The 18,796-nt window shown below is 31.7% G+C and overlaps 3 protein-coding genes across 3 annotated transcripts; 1 reads left to right on the plus strand and 2 right to left on the minus strand.

Moving 5' to 3' along the window:
• Positions 1-2,969, plus strand: LOC118030298 (pentatricopeptide repeat-containing protein At5g52850, chloroplastic). Its single transcript, XM_035034364.2, has one exon. It carries the CDS (start codon positions 225-227, stop codon positions 2,538-2,540), a length of 2,316 nt encoding a protein of 771 aa, XP_034890255.1. The 5' UTR covers positions 1-224; the 3' UTR covers positions 2,541-2,969.
• Positions 2,970-3,134: 165 nt separating this feature from the next.
• Positions 3,135-5,330, minus strand: LOC118030299 (probable NADH dehydrogenase [ubiquinone] 1 alpha subcomplex subunit 5, mitochondrial). The gene is made up of 2 exons (XM_035034365.2): positions 4,896-5,330; positions 3,135-3,584 (listed from the first exon to the last, which is right to left on the minus strand). Exons 1-2 carry the CDS (start codon positions 5,206-5,208, stop codon positions 3,382-3,384), a joined length of 516 nt encoding a protein of 171 aa, XP_034890256.1. The 5' UTR covers positions 5,209-5,330; the 3' UTR covers positions 3,135-3,381.
• Positions 5,331-10,057: 4,727 nt separating this feature from the next.
• On the minus strand, positions 10,058-11,829 carry LOC118030321 (probable WRKY transcription factor 27). The gene is made up of 3 exons (XM_035034378.2): positions 11,136-11,829; positions 10,910-11,023; positions 10,058-10,806 (listed from the first exon to the last, which is right to left on the minus strand). The coding sequence occupies exons 1-3, from the start codon at positions 11,687-11,689 to the stop codon at positions 10,194-10,196; spliced, it is 1,281 nt and encodes a 426-aa protein (XP_034890269.1). The 5' UTR covers positions 11,690-11,829; the 3' UTR covers positions 10,058-10,193.
• Positions 11,830-18,796: the final 6,967 nt, after the last annotated feature.

The following is an 18,796-nucleotide window of genomic DNA, read 5'->3' on the forward strand; positions in this document are numbered from 1 at the left end:
ATTAATTTTCATCCAGTTAGATATAAAACTCTGGTCGGCTAGGTTTATCACAGCTTATCGTGGAGCATGCAGCTGGGCTTTGGTTTTATCAAAGCTGAATGAGCCTGGCCTAAGGTCCCGAACACATTCCTAAGAAATTAATCTCAAAATCCAACACATGAACTACGTCCAACTTGTTTAATGTTTCAAGAATTTGGAGATTTCAGTAGTCTTCTTTATGCAAGATGATAAGTAAAACAGCAACAAAACTCTTAAGCAGAACAGAACTCCCCTGTTTGCAAGAAACATGTTCTCATCTTATTTCCTTCTGCAACTCCAAATCTTTAAGGCAAGGTGTTTGCATTCACAGCCCAATAGTCAAACTGGGTTTTCAAGACCACTTGTATCTAAACAACAATCTGCTGTCTCTCTATTCAAAGTGCTTTACTTTGGACTATGCACACCAGTTCTTCGATGAAATGCCATCTAGAGATGTTGTGTCTTGGACTGGGATTCTTTCTGCTTATGTTAAGCATGAAAAACATGAAGAAGCACTTGGAAAGTTTCAGGAAATGATGGGTTCCGGTCCTTGTCCGAATGAATTCACTTTTTCAAGTGTTTTAAGGGCTTGTTCTGCTTTAGGAGAATTCAGTGATGGAAAGTGTATTCATGGATGTGTCATAAAACATGGGTTTGAGTCAAACCAGATTTTGGGGTCCGTTTTGATTGATTTGTATTCCAAGTACGGTTCTATTGAGGAGGCATGTAGGCTATTTAGTTGTGTGGATAATGGTGATGTTGTTTCGTGGACAACGGTGATTTCTTCTCTTGTTCAAGCAGGGAAATGGAGTCAGGCATTGAGGATTTATATTGATATGATTAAGGCTGGTGTTTATCCAAATGAATTCACTTTTGTTAAGGTTTTAGCTGCAGCGGGGTTTCTTGGTTTGAAACATGGAAAAGTGGTTCATGCCCATTTGATAGTTTTCGGGGTTGAGTTGAATTTGGTAGTGAAGACTGCCCTTGTCCATATGTATTCCAAGTGCCAGAGGATGGACGATGCTGTAAGGATTTCAAAGCTGACACCAGAGTCTGACAGGTTTTTGTGGACCGCTATTCTCTCTGGGTTGGCTCAAAACTTGAAGTTAAGGGAAGCTGTAGTTGCATTTCAAGAGATGGAGGCCTCTGGAATTTTATCGAACAATTTTACATACCTGAGTATTTTGAATGCTTGCTCGTTAATTCTGTCTCTTGATTTAGGGAGACAGATCCATGCAAGGGTGATCATGGCTGGTTTGGAGGATGATGTTCCTGTTGGAAATGCACTTGTTGACATGTACATGAAATGCTCTCATGAGGTAAAAGATGGCTTGAGAGTGTTCAAGGGCATAGAGTCGCCTGATGTAATCTCTTGGACATCTTTGATTGCTGGCCTTTCTGAACATGGTTTCCATCAAGATTCTTTTGACTCGTATATGGAGATGACAGCTTCTGGGCTGCAACCAAATTCTGTTACGCTACCAATCATCCTCAGATCCTGTAGGGCAGCAAAATCTGCAAGTCAATTATTGAAGCTGCATGGACATGTAATCAAGACGAACGCTGATCATGATATTGCTGTCAGTAATGCTCTTGTAGATGCTTATGCTGGAAATGAAAGGGTAGATGATGCATGGCATTTGATTAGAAATATGAGCCAAAGAGATGCCCTCACATACACAGGTTTGGCCACAAGGCTCAATCAGATGGGCCATCATGAAATGGCATTACATATAATCAATCACATGTTCAACGATGACATTAAGATGGATGGATATAGCATGGCCGGCTTCTTATCCGCATCAGCGGGCTTGAATAGCGTGGAATCTGGAATGCAACTCCATAGTTATTCTGTGAAATCTGGTTTAGGCAGCTTCATTTCAGTCTCCAATGGCCTAGTTAGCTTTTATGGGAAATGTGGACTTACAAAGGATGCAGAGCGAGCATTTGCAGAAATAAGTGAGCCAGACATCGTGTCATGGAATGGATTGATATCCGTGTTGGCATCGTATGGGCATATCTCTTCTGCTCTCTCTGCTTTTGATGATATGAGGTTGACCGGAGCCAAGCCTGATTCAGTTACCTTCTTGATAGTGCTTTTCTCTTGCACTCATGGTGGTTTGGTTGACATGGGTCTCGAGTATTTTAGTTCAATGAAAGAAATGCATGGTATAGAGCCTCAATTGGATCACTATGTTTGCTTATTTGATCTCCTCGGCCGAGCCGGCCGGCTAGAGGAGGCAATGGAAATACTAGAAACCATGCCTATGAGGCCAAATGCTTCAATCTACAAGACTCTGCTGGCAGCGTGCAAAGCTCATAGGATTGTGCCTCTTGGGGAAGATATAGCCAGGCGAGGTCTCAAGCTTGATCCATCAGACCCTGCATTCAATCTGATGCTTGCAAACTTGTATGGTAGTTCTGGACGGCCTGATTTAGCTGCAACGATTCGCAGGTCGGTGAGGGATAAAGGTTCATCTCTTCCACAAAGGAGTTGTACTTCACATCCTGAGCTAGTGTGATGTGTGAAAATCTTGGATCACTAACTACACAGTACAAGGATCAGGGATATCAATCTGACGATAATGAAGATCAGTTTTACCAGGATGAGAATATTGATTACTGGACTTGGTCTCCTAAATATGCCATTCAAAGCTTCTCTGTGTACAACTTGAACTTGTAGAGACCATGGTGTTTTCTACTTGTGATTGCACGCATGGCCTGCTGCAATTAAGAAGAGCACACAGTATTGCACTGATCCTTGTGAATTTTCTGGACTTGTCCAAAGTGGTAATCCTAAACCTTATTCTTTATTTAATAGCAAATCAATTTTCTTCGTTTATGGGACAGAACATTCTTAGAATTTCCATTTTACAGCGACTTTTGCAACTAATAACTATTGCAGTATTAGCAGTATCATGACACATTCGCATATTTATTATTTCCCCTTATTTACGCATTAAAGAAATCACCATGCCATCGGTGATCATAAAATAGATAGCAGGTGAATAACATGCTGCTCTATCATCAGTCAGCTCTGAAATTGCTTTGCCATCCAGACATGCACTAGTTAGCTTATATTACAAGTGTTAGGGAGGTCACCATCACCAATACTCTGATCAGTCAAATACTGGATGTGTTATTTTTCACAGGAAGCAAAAGTGACTTGTAAAAAACAACAAATTTCTTGTAACACCCGTTCGGATTATTGCCGGAATGGCTCAAGCCAGAGTCTCATAAATTGAATCCCATTTGAATCTGGAAAATGGGAATTACAAGATAACAAACACAAACATGTCTAACAACAATGAACAGATTCAACACTAAAGCTCAGTGTTTTCTGAAATAACTGTCAGCAGCATTTTACTCCTTTGACTGCGACTCACCAGATGTGACAGCAGGTGCATCCTTTGGTTCCACACGCTTTGTCTGCACAGCCTCGAGTGTCTGGTAAAACTCTGCAGGGAGAGGACCGGGTATATGCCTTGGGACATGCTTAGGAATGGGAGCATCATTCTCTATAATTTCACATTCATAGTCATCAGGAACGCCCCAAGGATCCCACTCTGTGTTCAACAGAACAAAATTTTCTTAGTATTTGAAGTGATATAAAATACATAATAATGCTCTAGCATGCAATGCAGGCTTCACGGAAATTATTAACCACATGATTGATGATCTCACATGTAGCTGCTTGGCAGTTTCTTCCCAAAATAAAAATGCTAGCTAACAAACCTTGAAAGCTGAAATTCATGTTTCAGATACAGTATGTTCCCCAACAAGATGCACATAAGCAAAACATAATGATGATTCTAATGCAAATGGAAGTAAAATCAATATGCATAGTCTCTCTCTCTCTCTCTCTCTCCCTTTCTTCTTTTGAGAAGATATACACAATGAAAATCTTCAAAGCATACAAATTTGTAAACTTAGCAGGCTGAGAATGATATATCAAGTGGAAAAAAAAACGACCACATTTAAGCTCACAAAAATGAGTGCCTCAAATCAGAACAATATGGAGGAACTAAATGTAACCGACTCGAGTAAAGTCTTCATTAATAACATACAACCCTCATCTCTAAATCTATCGTTATTGACAATGCACCTATAGAATCAAACTTCAATTCACATTAGACCTAATTTAACACTGCAGTTAGGAAGGTGGAAAATGAAATGATTGAGTAAACCAATCTTCGTATATTTCAGACACAGTATTTAGCCAACAAGCATCAAACAAACCAGTTAGTAGCGAATGGCCACTGCAAATGAAATTTCAAGCTTGCCTTAACAAACTCCATGAGTCTCTTTGTTTCACTTTTCAATTATATATTTACTTCATTTTATTTCATTGTTTGTTTGTTTGTTTGTTTGAAGGACATAGCCAATTGCAATGCTCAAACCATACATACAAAGTATGCCTAAATTAGTTGTAAAATACAATTTAGGATCATAAAAGCTCCCTAATCTCATAATATCCTCCATTAGCCACATCCGCCGCACCAAAACTAGTTTGGAAATATAATTAGTTGAATTGAGCACAAATTACCAAACTTAATAACAAATGTACTACCAAAACCCATCTCTTAATACATCATTGACAAAACCCACTCGAATCGACTGAAATTTCATCTCTCGTAATACATACGTTGGAAAAACACAATTTAATGATAATTAACTAAAATCAACAACCGCTATTGTACAAGATAATTTTCTAGATTAAAATACTTTTGAGCTCATTTATTAGCAAAAATCAAATTAAATGTAAACATAAATTATCTTCCTCCACGAGCATTGATTTTTAGCAAATAAATCTTAATAGACCATAAACTAAGCGAAATAAATCAGGAAAAAAAATGAAATCTAAGAAATGTACTGACCGATCATTTTTTCGATGAGCTTGAGCTCATCTTGAGCTTCTTCAATAAGCTCTTCGACCTGACCACATCCAATCCGTTCCTCAATCTTCTCCCAGTCTTCTTCTTCTTCACAAACTTTAAGTCTATGTGTTGTAAAGCTCTCCACTGCTTTACGGTATCCTTCATCTTCCGGTACTGCTTTGATCTCTTTTAGGGTTTTGTTGTATAGATTGATCAACACTTCTCTCGCATTCGGGGCCACATCCAATCCAACGATCCCTGTGGTTTGCTTCACCTTCGCCAGTAATGGCCGTCCGATCGCCCGCAGGAACATCGCCGATTGTCACACTGGATCACGACTGCTTTTCTTCTCTCTCTCAGTGTTGTGTTCTCTTTCGGGTTTTGGAGAGAAATGAGGAACTGTTTTGAGTTGTCATCGAGTACGGTTGGATAGAAGAAGCGAGAGAGAGAGAGTAGATCTTGACCGTCAATTTGAGAGTAAATCTGTGGGTCCTGGACGCTTAAGATCAAATAGTGTGGGCCATCTATTAAGATTAGTCCACCGTGGTTCATGTAAGATTTTGGCCCAGTCCAACTAGTTTCCATCTTTTATCATTAATATATATAACAGCATCAATTTCATTAGAAAACATTAATGTATTATATAATACACAGTTATTAAACTTGGCTACTACAACGGGTTAATCTAGTTACCTATTGATCGAGAGCTAAATTTGGGATAAGTTTAAAATTATTTTAAATATTAATTTCATAAAATTCAGGTGACAAATCAACTCTAATAATTTTTTTAAAAAATTGTTTTATTCAAAATCAATTTAGAATTAATAAGGTAATTCACAAATTAACTTGAAGATCCAGTGCTAAATCAGATGAAACCTTGATGTAGGCCAGACAACTATACTTTCACAATTTAAAATTAAAATCATTTTTAAAATGGTATAATATTTTTTTTTTTTTTACCTGAGTATTCTCACATTTTTTTAAAAAAAGTAAGACTAGTTTTATTCAAAGTTTGTTGTTATTGCTTTCAATAAGTATGATTTATGGTAATCAAATGGTATAAATATATTTATATATTTAAATGATAAAATATTTTGTTTAGAAAATAATTGCATGCTCATAAAAGATAAATTTTCCGTAATTTTTGAGTGGATGTAAGAGAGCTTGATCACAATCTTTTCAATGGTTCTCTCAATTAAAATGGATGGTAAGAAAATAATTTGTTTTATGATAATTATCTTCTTTTTTTTTGGTAAGGAATAATTATCATTACTAAATCTATGGTAATTATAATTATTAATAATAATAAAAAAAAAAAAGCAAGAGATGACAAAGCTATCTTTCTGTTAGGATGAATTTTCTTTTTTATGTTTTCACCATTCATCATGACTTCTTCTCTCTCTTTTTTATTCCTTGATAATTAACAAAGATGAGTTTAGATTGGGCTATGGAGTCTATGGGCTGAGAAGATGAGGCCCGTGCATCATTCTGTTTATGGTAAATAAAAGATAAAATATAGTTGGTATGCAAGAACATAATTTTAAAGAGAAGACCTAGTGTATTTTATAGACCAGAAGGGTAAATCATGGTTAATTTTTTTAAAAAAATTAAAAGATCGAAACAGTATCGTGTTAAATAAAAATAAAAATAAAAATAAAAGTCAAAGATTTTTACTAGTCAAACTAGATTTTCTACTATAAGCTTATTTGACAATGTAATTTTAGTTACTTTTAAATAATTTTTTGTGTCAAAATGCATGTTAATAATTTATTTTATTTTTAAAAAATTATTTTTGATATCAGCATATTAAAATAATTTAAAAACATTAAAAACATATTAATTTGAAGTTAATTAAAAAATAAAAAAATTTAATTTTTTTTAAAAATACTTTTAAAACACAGAAATAATCAGGCCAGTAAATATTAGGTTAAGTCAATTATTTTCTTAATTGTTTTCCCATTAAAATTGGTCTAGATCAGATGAGTCAACTCCCAAATTGACATGTCCATCAATTCAGATTTTATAATTAAGTATAATAACAGATGAATAATTATGATAAAAGTGACAAATATTTAGATTTTATATATTTTAAAAAATATATTTTTAAAATACAAAAATATACCAGACTAAATTTGATAAAATATTGCACTTAGTTTACGCGGTAGGAAGAGCAACTTGCATAATTATTTAAAATCATGAGAATCTTGAACTACCTCATTGATGATGTTACGGGTTGACCATTAATATATATATATATATATATATATATATATATATATATATATATATATAGGGAAGTTAGATTCTTAGATTTATTTCTCCTTCATTGAAAAAAAACATTTCGCAAAATAAAAGTAGAAATTAAACAAATGGGGAAGAAGATATGTTTGACCTATTCTTTATGTCCAAGAATATAAAAGATTTGACCTTAAACCTCGTCATCAACAGGCATGAAAAGGGTTCCTGTGTCTGTCTCGTGATAAAGGGTGCTCAAAGACCGAGTCTTTGTCACGGTTTGTGGAATCCTCCATGCTTTTGAGCCACCACTTGACTCTCTTCAATTTTGCTTTATCGATATTTATATTATATTTTCTTGGTTAGAATTTATGAATCTCGTGCTGGAAAAATTTTTATTTATTTATTTATTCAAAGAATGAGGTAATTTTTACTATGATTTTATACTAAAGTTTCAAATGCCATATTTACTTTTTAAGTTTTTTGAGAATAAAAAACCAAAATAAATGGTGGTTTTCAAGAATTTTCAGAATTTGGCACCTATCAAGAAAGCAATAAAGCATAGATGTATGGGTAAATGAAAAACTCCAATACCCGAAAACTTGATATTTAGTTTGTTAATTTCTTCATCAATTAATTTTCAAATAAATTATTATTGTGGATATAAAATTAAATCAGCATATGACTCGACTCAAAACTCATGATTATAATTTTATTGAGTTGACTTAAATTAATTATAAAATTATTTTTTTAAAAAAAATCTACCTATAACTTAAGTTTTGATCAAGTTGATCGAATTATAGATGAACTCATCAAAATGGTCATGTTTTATTAGATTAATTTCCAGACCCAGCTTAAGCTAAGAGCCATTTAGATAATAACCGAAAGCCCCCACTTAACAAAAGACCTCAAGAATAAATAAGATATATTTGTTAATTATACTTTATGAAAAAAAATTGCATCCACTTAATAAAAGACTCCAATTACGAAATAAAAATTATTCAAGACCCTACTTGTTAGATATACATAAAAAAATAAAAAATATATATTTTTTAAATATTTTAAAAGGTTACATTTATAGTTTTGTCCAAGATACATATTCCTCTTAAATAGACTCTGCAAACTTTTAACCTAGTTAAACATAATCCAAGTAGTGTTAAGCTGAGTTTTATAATTATAATTATTTATGTTGATTTTTTTATTAAATTTAAATTAATAACTTCATTCAATAACTTGGATAACTTATAAAGTATATGATTTTAAGAGTCCATCAAACATTAACAGGTATTTTCTAAAAATACAAGATGAATTATAGTTAAAGCCAAGATAATATAATATGGTATGATTAATCTCAAACCATAAAATATTTTTTTGATGCCGGCTAAAAAAACAGAGACAACCTATATCCTAAAGTTTGTAAATACAAAAAAAAAAACAACAACAACCTTGTAGCCAATAAATACCTTAAGAATTAGAGCAATAATAAACTAAGTTGTGGGAAATTATTGAATCTTTTTGCACATAGGATACTTGTTTATTGCTGTTGATTTGAACAGTAGATTCCACTAATTGCATGATCACAAAAGCAGAATTGCCCTAAATTTATTAGAGTGGATGTGAGGGAGCTTCATGTGCGCAATCACATCTTTTCAATGGATGAGCAGTTCTTTCTCAATTAAAAGGGATGGTCACAAAATAATTACTTGTATGATAATTATTATTTTTTTGGTACAGAATAATTATCATTACTAGCTCGAATTATTATCATTAATCAAACAGTAAGAAGTAACATTAAGGCTATCTTTTTTGTTAGGGTTAATCATCATTTGTTAGGGTTTCACCATCCATCCAACATGACTTCTCTAGATTTTTTTTCCCTTCAATTTTTATCCAAACGACGGAGAAAATTGGGCTAGAATTCAAATGTAGAGGTGCTCCTTCCCATCTATTCACCTTTTATCAAATTAATTTTATTTTTGGTAAAAATAAATGAATAAAATACTACTAATTGATGGTGAGAAGACTATTTTTGTTCGAGTTTTAGACCTATTTTAGAGTTTATTTTGAAGTGTGGTTATAATTGCTTTTCAAAATATTTTTCATACAGAAATGCATTAAAATATTGCTTTTTATTTTTTAAAAAATTATTTTTAAAATTAGCGTATCAAAACTATCCAAAATATATATAAAAATAATTTTTTTAAAAATATGGGTATAGCTGCATTTCCAAACCTTCTCCTAACCAATGCACCATTAATCTTTTATATATATATATAATATATATATATATAATAAAAATCGAATGGAAGGCCAAATTTAATAAACATTATGCCATGCTTAAATTCATTTTGTTAAATCCTAAAGCTCTACAATCTTCCAAATAAGATTAATTCTAGTTAATTGTAGACTTTATCAACCCAATATCTTTGTCTATGATTCCTTGATTATCCACATTTTTCCTTTGATTATTCCCATTAAGAATATTTAAAATAGAAAGTAATAAAATAACTTCAAAGAAAATGAGATGAAAAATTTGGTCCACTATATATGGTTTTAAAATTAATTATTGTGACAATTTAAAATATTTACAGTTCAATTTCACACGCTATCACGGTTTTATATATATATATATATATATATAATTTTTTTAGATTTTAATATTTTTTTTTTAAAAAAAAAACCATATATTTAGCTGGTCCATATATCATGTTCTCTTTTCATTGTATTTAGCTAGTGTTTCAGGATTAAAAAATAGATATAAAAAAAATTAATTTATTATAGTTATAAAAATAAATTTGAGTGATTTTTTTTAATAGAAAAAATAAAGATATGTTTTTTATCTTTTCTAACTATATTTTATTTTATTTATTCTGAAACATCAATTAAGTGATGTAAATAAAAACAAACAAGGAAAAAGACAAAAGAAAAAAGAAAAAAGACATTGTGGAGAGAGAAAAGATTCTTTCTATCTTCTACATCAATCTTGGTGGGGGAGAAAAAGTTTCCATCAAATCCATTTTTTTCTTTAATATTAAAAGAGAAAACTTCTAGCAACTTCTATAATTAGCAGCCACCACCACCAGTTGCTCCGGCAGCTGTGCTGGCAGAGCCACCAACAACAGGAGAGGAAAAGTCGTCTCCAAAAGCAGGACTATTGCTTAAACCACCACCTTCATTACCACTAACAAGCTCCTGAAACCCTTTAATAAGATCTTCATTTAAGGCCATATTTGGAATCAAAAGATCATCATCGTAATCGTCATTAATGTCATTATCACAATCATCGACATCATCTTCATGATCATCGCTTCCCATCAATCCATGCCCGCCTTCCAAATTATGCGTTTTGATGCTTTCTTGCTCGTTTCCTACCGCCTCAATATTGTAAATGGGAGCTGAAAGTGTGGTTCTTGGAGACAAACTAGTGGCTGAAAGTGGAGAAGAACACGAGCCCCTATCAGCTGAAACGGGATGCTCGGATTCTTTGTTTTCCGGCTTTTGAGCTGGTTGTTGGACCTTGTTTCTTGTACTCCCGGCAAGTGAGTTCCTGTGTGTCGGACGTGGGTGTGTGTGATCACCTGTGTAGCAGACAACAAACATGTTTGGATCTGTATTGCTCCTCTCCACTTGCTTTCTTGCTGCACACCCTTTTGAGCTGCTGCATCTGTAATAGTTCCTGTAAAAGAAAAGTAACCCAATTTTAGGCCATATGTAGTGACAACAATCAAAATCTTCTTAAAGAAAGGAAGGGAAAAATGAGAATGGAATAAAGGGCTAACCTTGGATAGGGAGAGCCTTTGATGGGTTTTTGACCATATTTTCTCCAAGCCCACACATCATTAGAGAGATTCTCTGCAGTTACATGCGATATCAGCCTCTTCTGGTTACTTTTTCTGTCATAAAGGGAAAAAAGTTGGAAAATTTAAGCATGAGCATTTTGTAAAGTTTTCTCATTTATGAAATAATTATATAACAAGAAACGAAGAATTTAATTAACCTACTTACTTTTTTCTTGGGGTCTGAGATTGTGTGGCTCTTAAAGGAAAGAGAGAGGAAGTGCTAGTCCCTTGCTGGTGCAATTGTCTCCCTTGATTTTGCTGTTGCTGTACATGCTGTGGCTGCTTTTGGCTATTGTTGAACCAGGGACTCATGGCAACACTAGTGGATGGTGTGGTTAGTGGTTGTTGTTGTGCTAGTTGTGATTGATTTTGGCCACTAAAAATGACCCCAAAATCAGAAATGGAGAAGCTAGGAATATTGTCGTTGCTGTTCTTACCTTGAAGACCAGTACTGGTGGTGAAGCTAGGCAAAAAGGGCTTGTAAGAATCTTGCAATTCTTGCAAACAGCTGTTGTTTCTAGGCTGAGAAGCAAGATTTGGAAAAGAAAATGGGCTGGATTCTCCATCATCATCATCAAAAGTTGAAGAATCCAAGCACTCAAAAGGGCTCTCAAAATTCTCACTGACGTTGCTGCTACTACTGTTTCTGTTTGTAGCAGCAGCAGCAGAGGTGCAACTCCTTACCACTGCATACAAATCCCAGTCCTGATCCTCCGCCATTGAAGACTCGATCTACCTAGGAATCCTAACCCACCTCTGTGTTGATTATAATGGCAAGAAAAGAGTGAATGCAAGGCAGAAAGGACTGCGCTGACTTTTAAGATTGGAGAGATAGAGAGAGAGAGAGAAGAGAGATGATGGTGGAGCACTTGACCTGGTAGATGTTAATTATTATTTATACAAAGAGAGGTGGGTGTTTTATTTTTTGCTTTTTCTTTGACTTTGTGAAAATGTCAAAAGGGAAAGGAGACAGAACAAAGCAATATGGCAATGCGAGGAAGAGGAGGTGAGTTGCTTACTTGCCTGAAACTATTTTATTTAGTACTTGAAATTTGATTGGAAATTAGGAAAGGTATTGGGCTTGCAATGCCATGTCTTGTCTCGCAAAAAGGACACATTTCCCTCGAGAGTGTGCCAAAAGACCTTCAATGAAAGTGGGGCTATATTGCAGGAAAACCTTGAATGGAAGTGGGGCTCTATCGCTAGATATGCCCCCAAGAATCCTATTAGATTTTAGGACTATGTGTATGCACCCATCTCCATTACTAGGACGGTGAGAGCTACTAAAAAACAAAAAAAAGTTTTACAAATAATTTAGATTTATAAGAAGTTTATTTCATATATTTTCTATTTGAATTAAATTTAGTTAGTGTTTTAAGGATGTAAATAATAAAAACATATCTAGTAGATTTTAGGATAACGTGTATGCACCCATCTCTATTTCTAGGATGGTGAGTGCTACTAAAAAACAAAAACAAAAAAGTTTGACAAATTAAATTTATAAAAAGTTTATTTCATATATTTTTCCATTTGAATCTAAATTTAAAATAATAATTTCAAAATAAAGATTCATGTGCTATGCTACCTTATCAAACCATTAGGAATTATGGATATTATCTATTTTAATCTTTATATTTTTTTTAAAAGTCGAAGCTTTTTATGGTTGGTAATGTTTAGTTAGTGTTTTAAGATAGAAGAGATGTAAATAGTGAAAATATATCTATTTATATATTTTATTTTAAAAAAAATGTAAATTCACTTTAAAATTGTGGTAAGAACATTTATTTTATCTTTTATTTTTGTTTTTCCAACCAAATATATTTATATCCTTTCTATTTTAAAAACACTAGCTAAATAGTATTGCCGCACCCTAAATTCATAGAATAGAAAAAGAAAGTAAAAGAAAGGGAAGAAGCATAATAGCGTATTGACAACTCTTCTCTAAGAACTCTATGTATAGCAACTTTTATAAGATTGATAGGAAGATTTGTAGATACCAATAGAGTATTTTTTTTCCTTCTAGAACTATCACATGTGGGGAAAAATACCTCAAACGTACACAACATAGTCATTTTTTTCTTTTGTATTAGGTATATCAGTGACATGCACCTAACTCAAAAAAATATATAAATTAACATGCTGGCACGTGTTTTATATGCATTATTAAATAAGTATATTTTTTTTATATTTAGGCGGTGCGTATGACTTCCTTAAAATTTGAGGGATGATTTTTTTTAGTGTCTAAAAATTTATTTCGTTAATATCTTTTCAATGATATATGTTGTCATTGAGTTGTGATGTCTTCTAATTCTTTTTTTCTTTCCTTTTTTATTTTATTTGTTTTGGTTATTGTGTTAGCCTATTCTCTTTTTTTTTTTTTTCCGTTCATTTGGTTCCTCAATGTTTATTTTTTAGCTCATCTTATTTCTATTATTGTGATTATTTCATCAATTAAATTTATTTTTATATAAATCGGGCAAAAAAATTACTTTTTTTAGCATTCTCTTTTGAAGAAAATAGTAACTTTAGCTAGTTTTTTTGTCGCAAAACAACAAACGAAATAATCATAATAATAAAACTAAAATTAATTAAATAAAAAAATTAAGAGACTAAATAAATAAACAAGTTAGCTAAAACGAAAGGAAAACTTTTTTGCCCATGTGAGTTGTTCAAATGAGACCTGTTTATCTCAAATTGCACAAATGTTGTTTACGCAACTAGTTCAACTATGTTAATTTTAAAATTATTTTTTCAATTGTGTTAGTTTAGGGAAAAAAAACTAGTAATAATTACTATTTAATAAAACATTTTTAGGCAACTCTTGCATATAATAAATAGCGTGGTTAAGGTTGAAAGTGTAATTACAATTGTTTTTTAAAATGTTTTTAACTTAGAAATATACTAAAATAATATATTTTTTATTTTTTAAAAAATTATTTTTAACATTAGCACATTAAAATAATCTAAAAACATCAAAAAATATTAATTTAAAATAATTTTTAAATTTTTTTTTAAAAAAACACTTTTAAAACACAAAAACAAACAGAACAATATCTTTACCCTTTGCTTTCATTAATAAAAAATAGAAGCCTTTTACACTAACGTAATCTAGAAATTAACCTGGGCTTTCCAAAATTTTATTTGAAATGGTTTAAAGTAATTCTATTCTACAAATCAAATTATAAAAATACGATTCAACAAAACTTCAAATTAAACAATTAGAGATGGATGAGCTATGTGCCAAGCAAATCCTATGTGATATGTGGTGAGTATAATAGGCAATTAGGAAGTTATATCAAGCTACACTTTAGTTTATAAAGAATAAATCATCACAATTTTACCGTTGTAGCTTCTCAATTGTAGCAATTTTATCCTAGTACCAAATTTAACAATCAAATTAACAGAAATTACCGTGGTGGCATGTGGAATATATCTTGAATCCCTTGGGCTTGTGGGCATGAACATAAATATTCCAATTGTAATATCTGAAATATTTTTTTTATTATTATTATATAACCAATTTTCAATTACTACATACTTTTGTGTAACAAGATTAAATACCATCTATATATAAAAATCGTGAGAATGGTCAAAATTTTAATCTTTGTCTGGTTTGAGATATTTAGTGAATATTATAAGTATGCATTTTCCAGGGACTAGATTTGAGAGATAAAGTAAATAAAAGGAGTAAAATGTAACATCACCAAGTTGTATTGGGCCCCCAGGTCCCATTAAACAAGCCTCGTCTCTCTCTCTCTCTCTCTGAAAGACTGCACCTCACAACCGTACCGCGTGGTGATGAAACGATACTGACCGTACGATCAAATGTAACGTTGGAAAAGGAAATGTTCTCATGTGAGTTGGCTTATATACCTGTCTTTTTGGTGAAGAATCTTGAGCCGTTAAAAATGGATGACTAGGTTCGATGTTATCTTTATTGATTGATGCCATTTCTTATGTGGGGGGGAATCTTGGCATTTTTAACGGTAGGTGGCTTTGAAAGTGAGGTGGAGGTTAAATTGCTGGGCATTTTATGTGTGTTTGTATATAATATAAGGTACAATTTTTTTTTTTTTTTTTAAATAAGAATAAGTTCTTCAATGTTTACGCGGCCAACCACGTTTTAAAATTGCAGTGGTCACATAAAAAGCATTAAAATAATGTTTTATATAGCTTTTTTTATATGCTTTTTTTTTTTTTGGAATTTCAATATCTTGTTGTAAATTGAGAAAAAAAACCATCTTATCATGATTAAAAAATGAAAAAAAATTTAGTAAAATTAATTTGTGGACATATGTGTGATTAATGGAGTTATTTGTATAGTTAGATAGTATTTAGTTAGTATATTAATAAAAAGAGAGGATAAAGACCATTGGGATGATAACCATCTTATCATGTTCATGAAAGGTAAGATAGTTTTTATTTAGAAAATCAATACGGGGATATGTACGTAATTAATGGAGTTATTTATCTAATTAGGTGGTGTCTAGTCATGGTTCTGCAAGGCAATAAATTGAATCAATAGCTATTTATTTTCTGTACCTTTTTATTTTAAAAGGATATAAATTTATTCTAAAATTATTTTAGATACAGATTTATTTTATATCTTCATTTATGTTTTTTTAATAAAGTATTTTTTTCATCTTTTCTATATTTATTTATTTCTTATTATATATCTTAGTATACTAATCAAACTCAACTTTATAGAATATGATAATTATGAAATGACACAATAAAATAACTTCTTTGTATTTTTAGCTTTAAAAAATTAATCGATAAACATATATGTTAATCATGTTATCCGATTGTATATTAGGGTGACTAATTAGGTTAGTTTTTGTATATTAAGAGAAGATAATTACCCCTTTTAAGATTTCACATTAATAACATATTCTTGTCACAAAAGATAAACAAGGGAAGGAGTTAGGTATTTTTTTAGTATTGTGGTTTAATCGTGCTTTTAAAAATTATTATTTTATCCTTTAGGGCTGCCTTCTCTTTTTAAACTAAAAATGTATTTGGTATTGTAGTAGTTTTTGTGGTTGTGATTTGAAAAAAATTATTTTATAAAAAGAAAAGGATTACAGAATGAGAGAGAATAAAAATAAAAAATAAAAAATAAAAAATAGTTTTTAGTGTTTTTAATCATTTTAATGTGTTAATGCTAAAAATAAAATAAAAAATCAATTTGATACATTTTCAAAAAAAAAAATTTTTTTGAAAAACAATATTTAACATCTCTTAAACAGATTTTGAGTCCTATAATTTATCCATCCTTTTAGCCTTTAGGGCTGCCTTCTTTTCATAGACTAAAACTTATTTGAAATTGTGGTACATATTGTTTTTTAAAGTATTTTTTAATTGAAAATACATCAAAATAATATTTTTTAAATTCAAACAATCTATTTAATAAATTTTTAAAAAGTACGCGGTCCAACTATCTAAAATTAAAAAAATTTCAAATACATAGTCCAACCATGAAAACAACCACTGCCTAAGTCTAATTTTGCCAAAATATTTAAACACCTATGGCCATATTTTAGTTGGCACTCACTAATGTCCCTAAGAAATTCTAGATGCCCCCGTCGACCTGAAAACTATAACCCTAGCCTCAAGATGATAACCATAAATAATAGTGAATAAAACGAATTGAGTATGATTTTAAAAACCATTGCTCCTTTTTTTATTTTATTTTTTTAATCAAGAGAATATCACTAGAAGGAAAAAAGGGAATGAAGAATATATGTTCCTAGGAACAAGGGAGATACGTGAACATAAATATACTCTCTCCTTCTTTACGAGGGGAGGGGAAAAAAAAAAAAAAAAAAAAGGGAAATCCAAGCAGAAAATTGTGTCTACCAAAATGTGAACACTTCAAACACAAGAACCCTTTATTTGGTTTAAATGACTCGAATTTTGTAATTGAGAAGTTGATGATTGTGAGAAAGGAAGTAGATTGTTCGATAGAATATACTTAATATAGAATTATTTTATATATTTTGTTGATGATCCCACAAACATTAAAGGGGTTGGAAAAGTTAGGCACTTTTGAAGGAGGCTAAGTTTCACAAATATATATTATATTGGGACCACCACCACCTCCTTCAATGCAAACAATTCATGTTCTTTTGCTTTGGATGTGTGAGGTCCAAAATTCTTACTTAAAGGGAATGAGGATCTTTGATTGATATTTTTTTCTTTTGATTTGTGTTGGGTTGGTTACGTGTTTGATTGAAAAGAAAGAGACATGTGTAAAATAAATTTAGGATAATTTTAAAGTGAATTTTTACATTTTTTTTAAATAAAAAATATAAAAAAATATATTTTTGATGTTTTTATTATCTTTGTTTCATTATTTATCTCGAGAAAATAATTAAATACTTTCTTATATCTTTTCTCTTACTTGATTAGTTTCACGGTGTATAAGCTTGCTCTTATAAAAAACAAATCTTCCTCTTTAATTATAAATACATGTATGTGTATCAATGTGTTGGAATTTGTTTTAATCAAACATGAATAATAAGCACATTTAAAATCAAATTCAAAGTGGATCTAATTATTTTTAGGGTTAAAATTTGTGTTGAGAATTGTTTTTAAACAAAAGTTCATTAACATGAAATATTAACATAATTAAAACAAATTATAGATAAATAAGAAATTGATATAAAAAAACCATTAATTGACATGTTTTTATGAAATTCAAGACCCTCTATCTAAACATAGAAAAGAAATAAAATGACTTTATTTGGTAATGTATATAAATAATAACTTGGGATTCTTGGATGTTTATTGCATACCTATCATGTTTGCACTAAATAAAAAGCAATAAAACTTTAAAAAAAAAAGTGAGTAATCCTCGAAAAAGTTACTATCGATTTACTTTCAATTATTTTCTAGCTTTGTGTGTGATAATACATGCTCAAACCCTAATTATATACATTTTCTTAGGCTTAGATAGGTTGCTTATATCTATTCACTAGCTCAATTCGATCACATAAAATTGCATGCTCTACAACCTAAAATAGTGTGAAATATCCAAGTCTTATCTATAGCGTAGAAGCAACTCGATGTGCCATCCCATGGCTCCCTTTACGTGCACTCATCAAACATTACATATCTTCATAGTGTCTTGTCCAATCCCATGAGTTCGATGCTCCCTAATTATCATATAGCGTTTAAAAAGAAGATTTTTATGACTCCAACATTTTGGATGGTCAATTTTCATCAACTTGGATTGAGGGTGCCCTTATCAAACCTTATCAGACAATCCAATTGACTTGGAGAGTTGCTGTATCTTAGCTTACTTGCCGACATTATTTCAGTTTTAGACAAGAACATGGTCCTCCGGCCAATGATAATAAATACCCTTCTTGAATTCTTCAGCTGAGATGAGATTCAGACATAACTTCATGGAGCCTGAAGCATAGGTAGGGTTTAATGACACGATGATTACTGTCGTTTTGGTATCATGCAGGAAAAGGGTTAGATTTTTTTTTCAGTTTTCTGAAGCTTTGAAGGTGGGTTTGGCAACTTATGAAAGCAGTGTTCATGGGGCTGGCTGTTTTGATGGCGATACATGTTGAGATAGCATTGTTGTTCAAAAGCAAAGATATCAACCCACCTACAGCTTCATCCCCCACCACCACTTTTCTTGCCTGTTCTGTTCAATCAAATCCAATAATTCTCCTCACTTCCCACTCCACATCTCGTATGTGAGGCAAGAGGGAAGGGGGGACAGCACCCACTACTTTGCAGTGTGGGAAGAGCAAGTGCTGCGCCCCAATGGCACCAAGAAACTTTCACCATTTTGACTCCGTTTTGTATTGT

Source organism: Populus alba, chromosome 4, assembly GCF_005239225.2.
Source record: "Populus alba chromosome 4, ASM523922v2, whole genome shotgun sequence".
In the NCBI taxonomy this organism is placed as follows: domain Eukaryota; kingdom Viridiplantae; phylum Streptophyta; class Magnoliopsida; order Malpighiales; family Salicaceae; genus Populus; species Populus alba.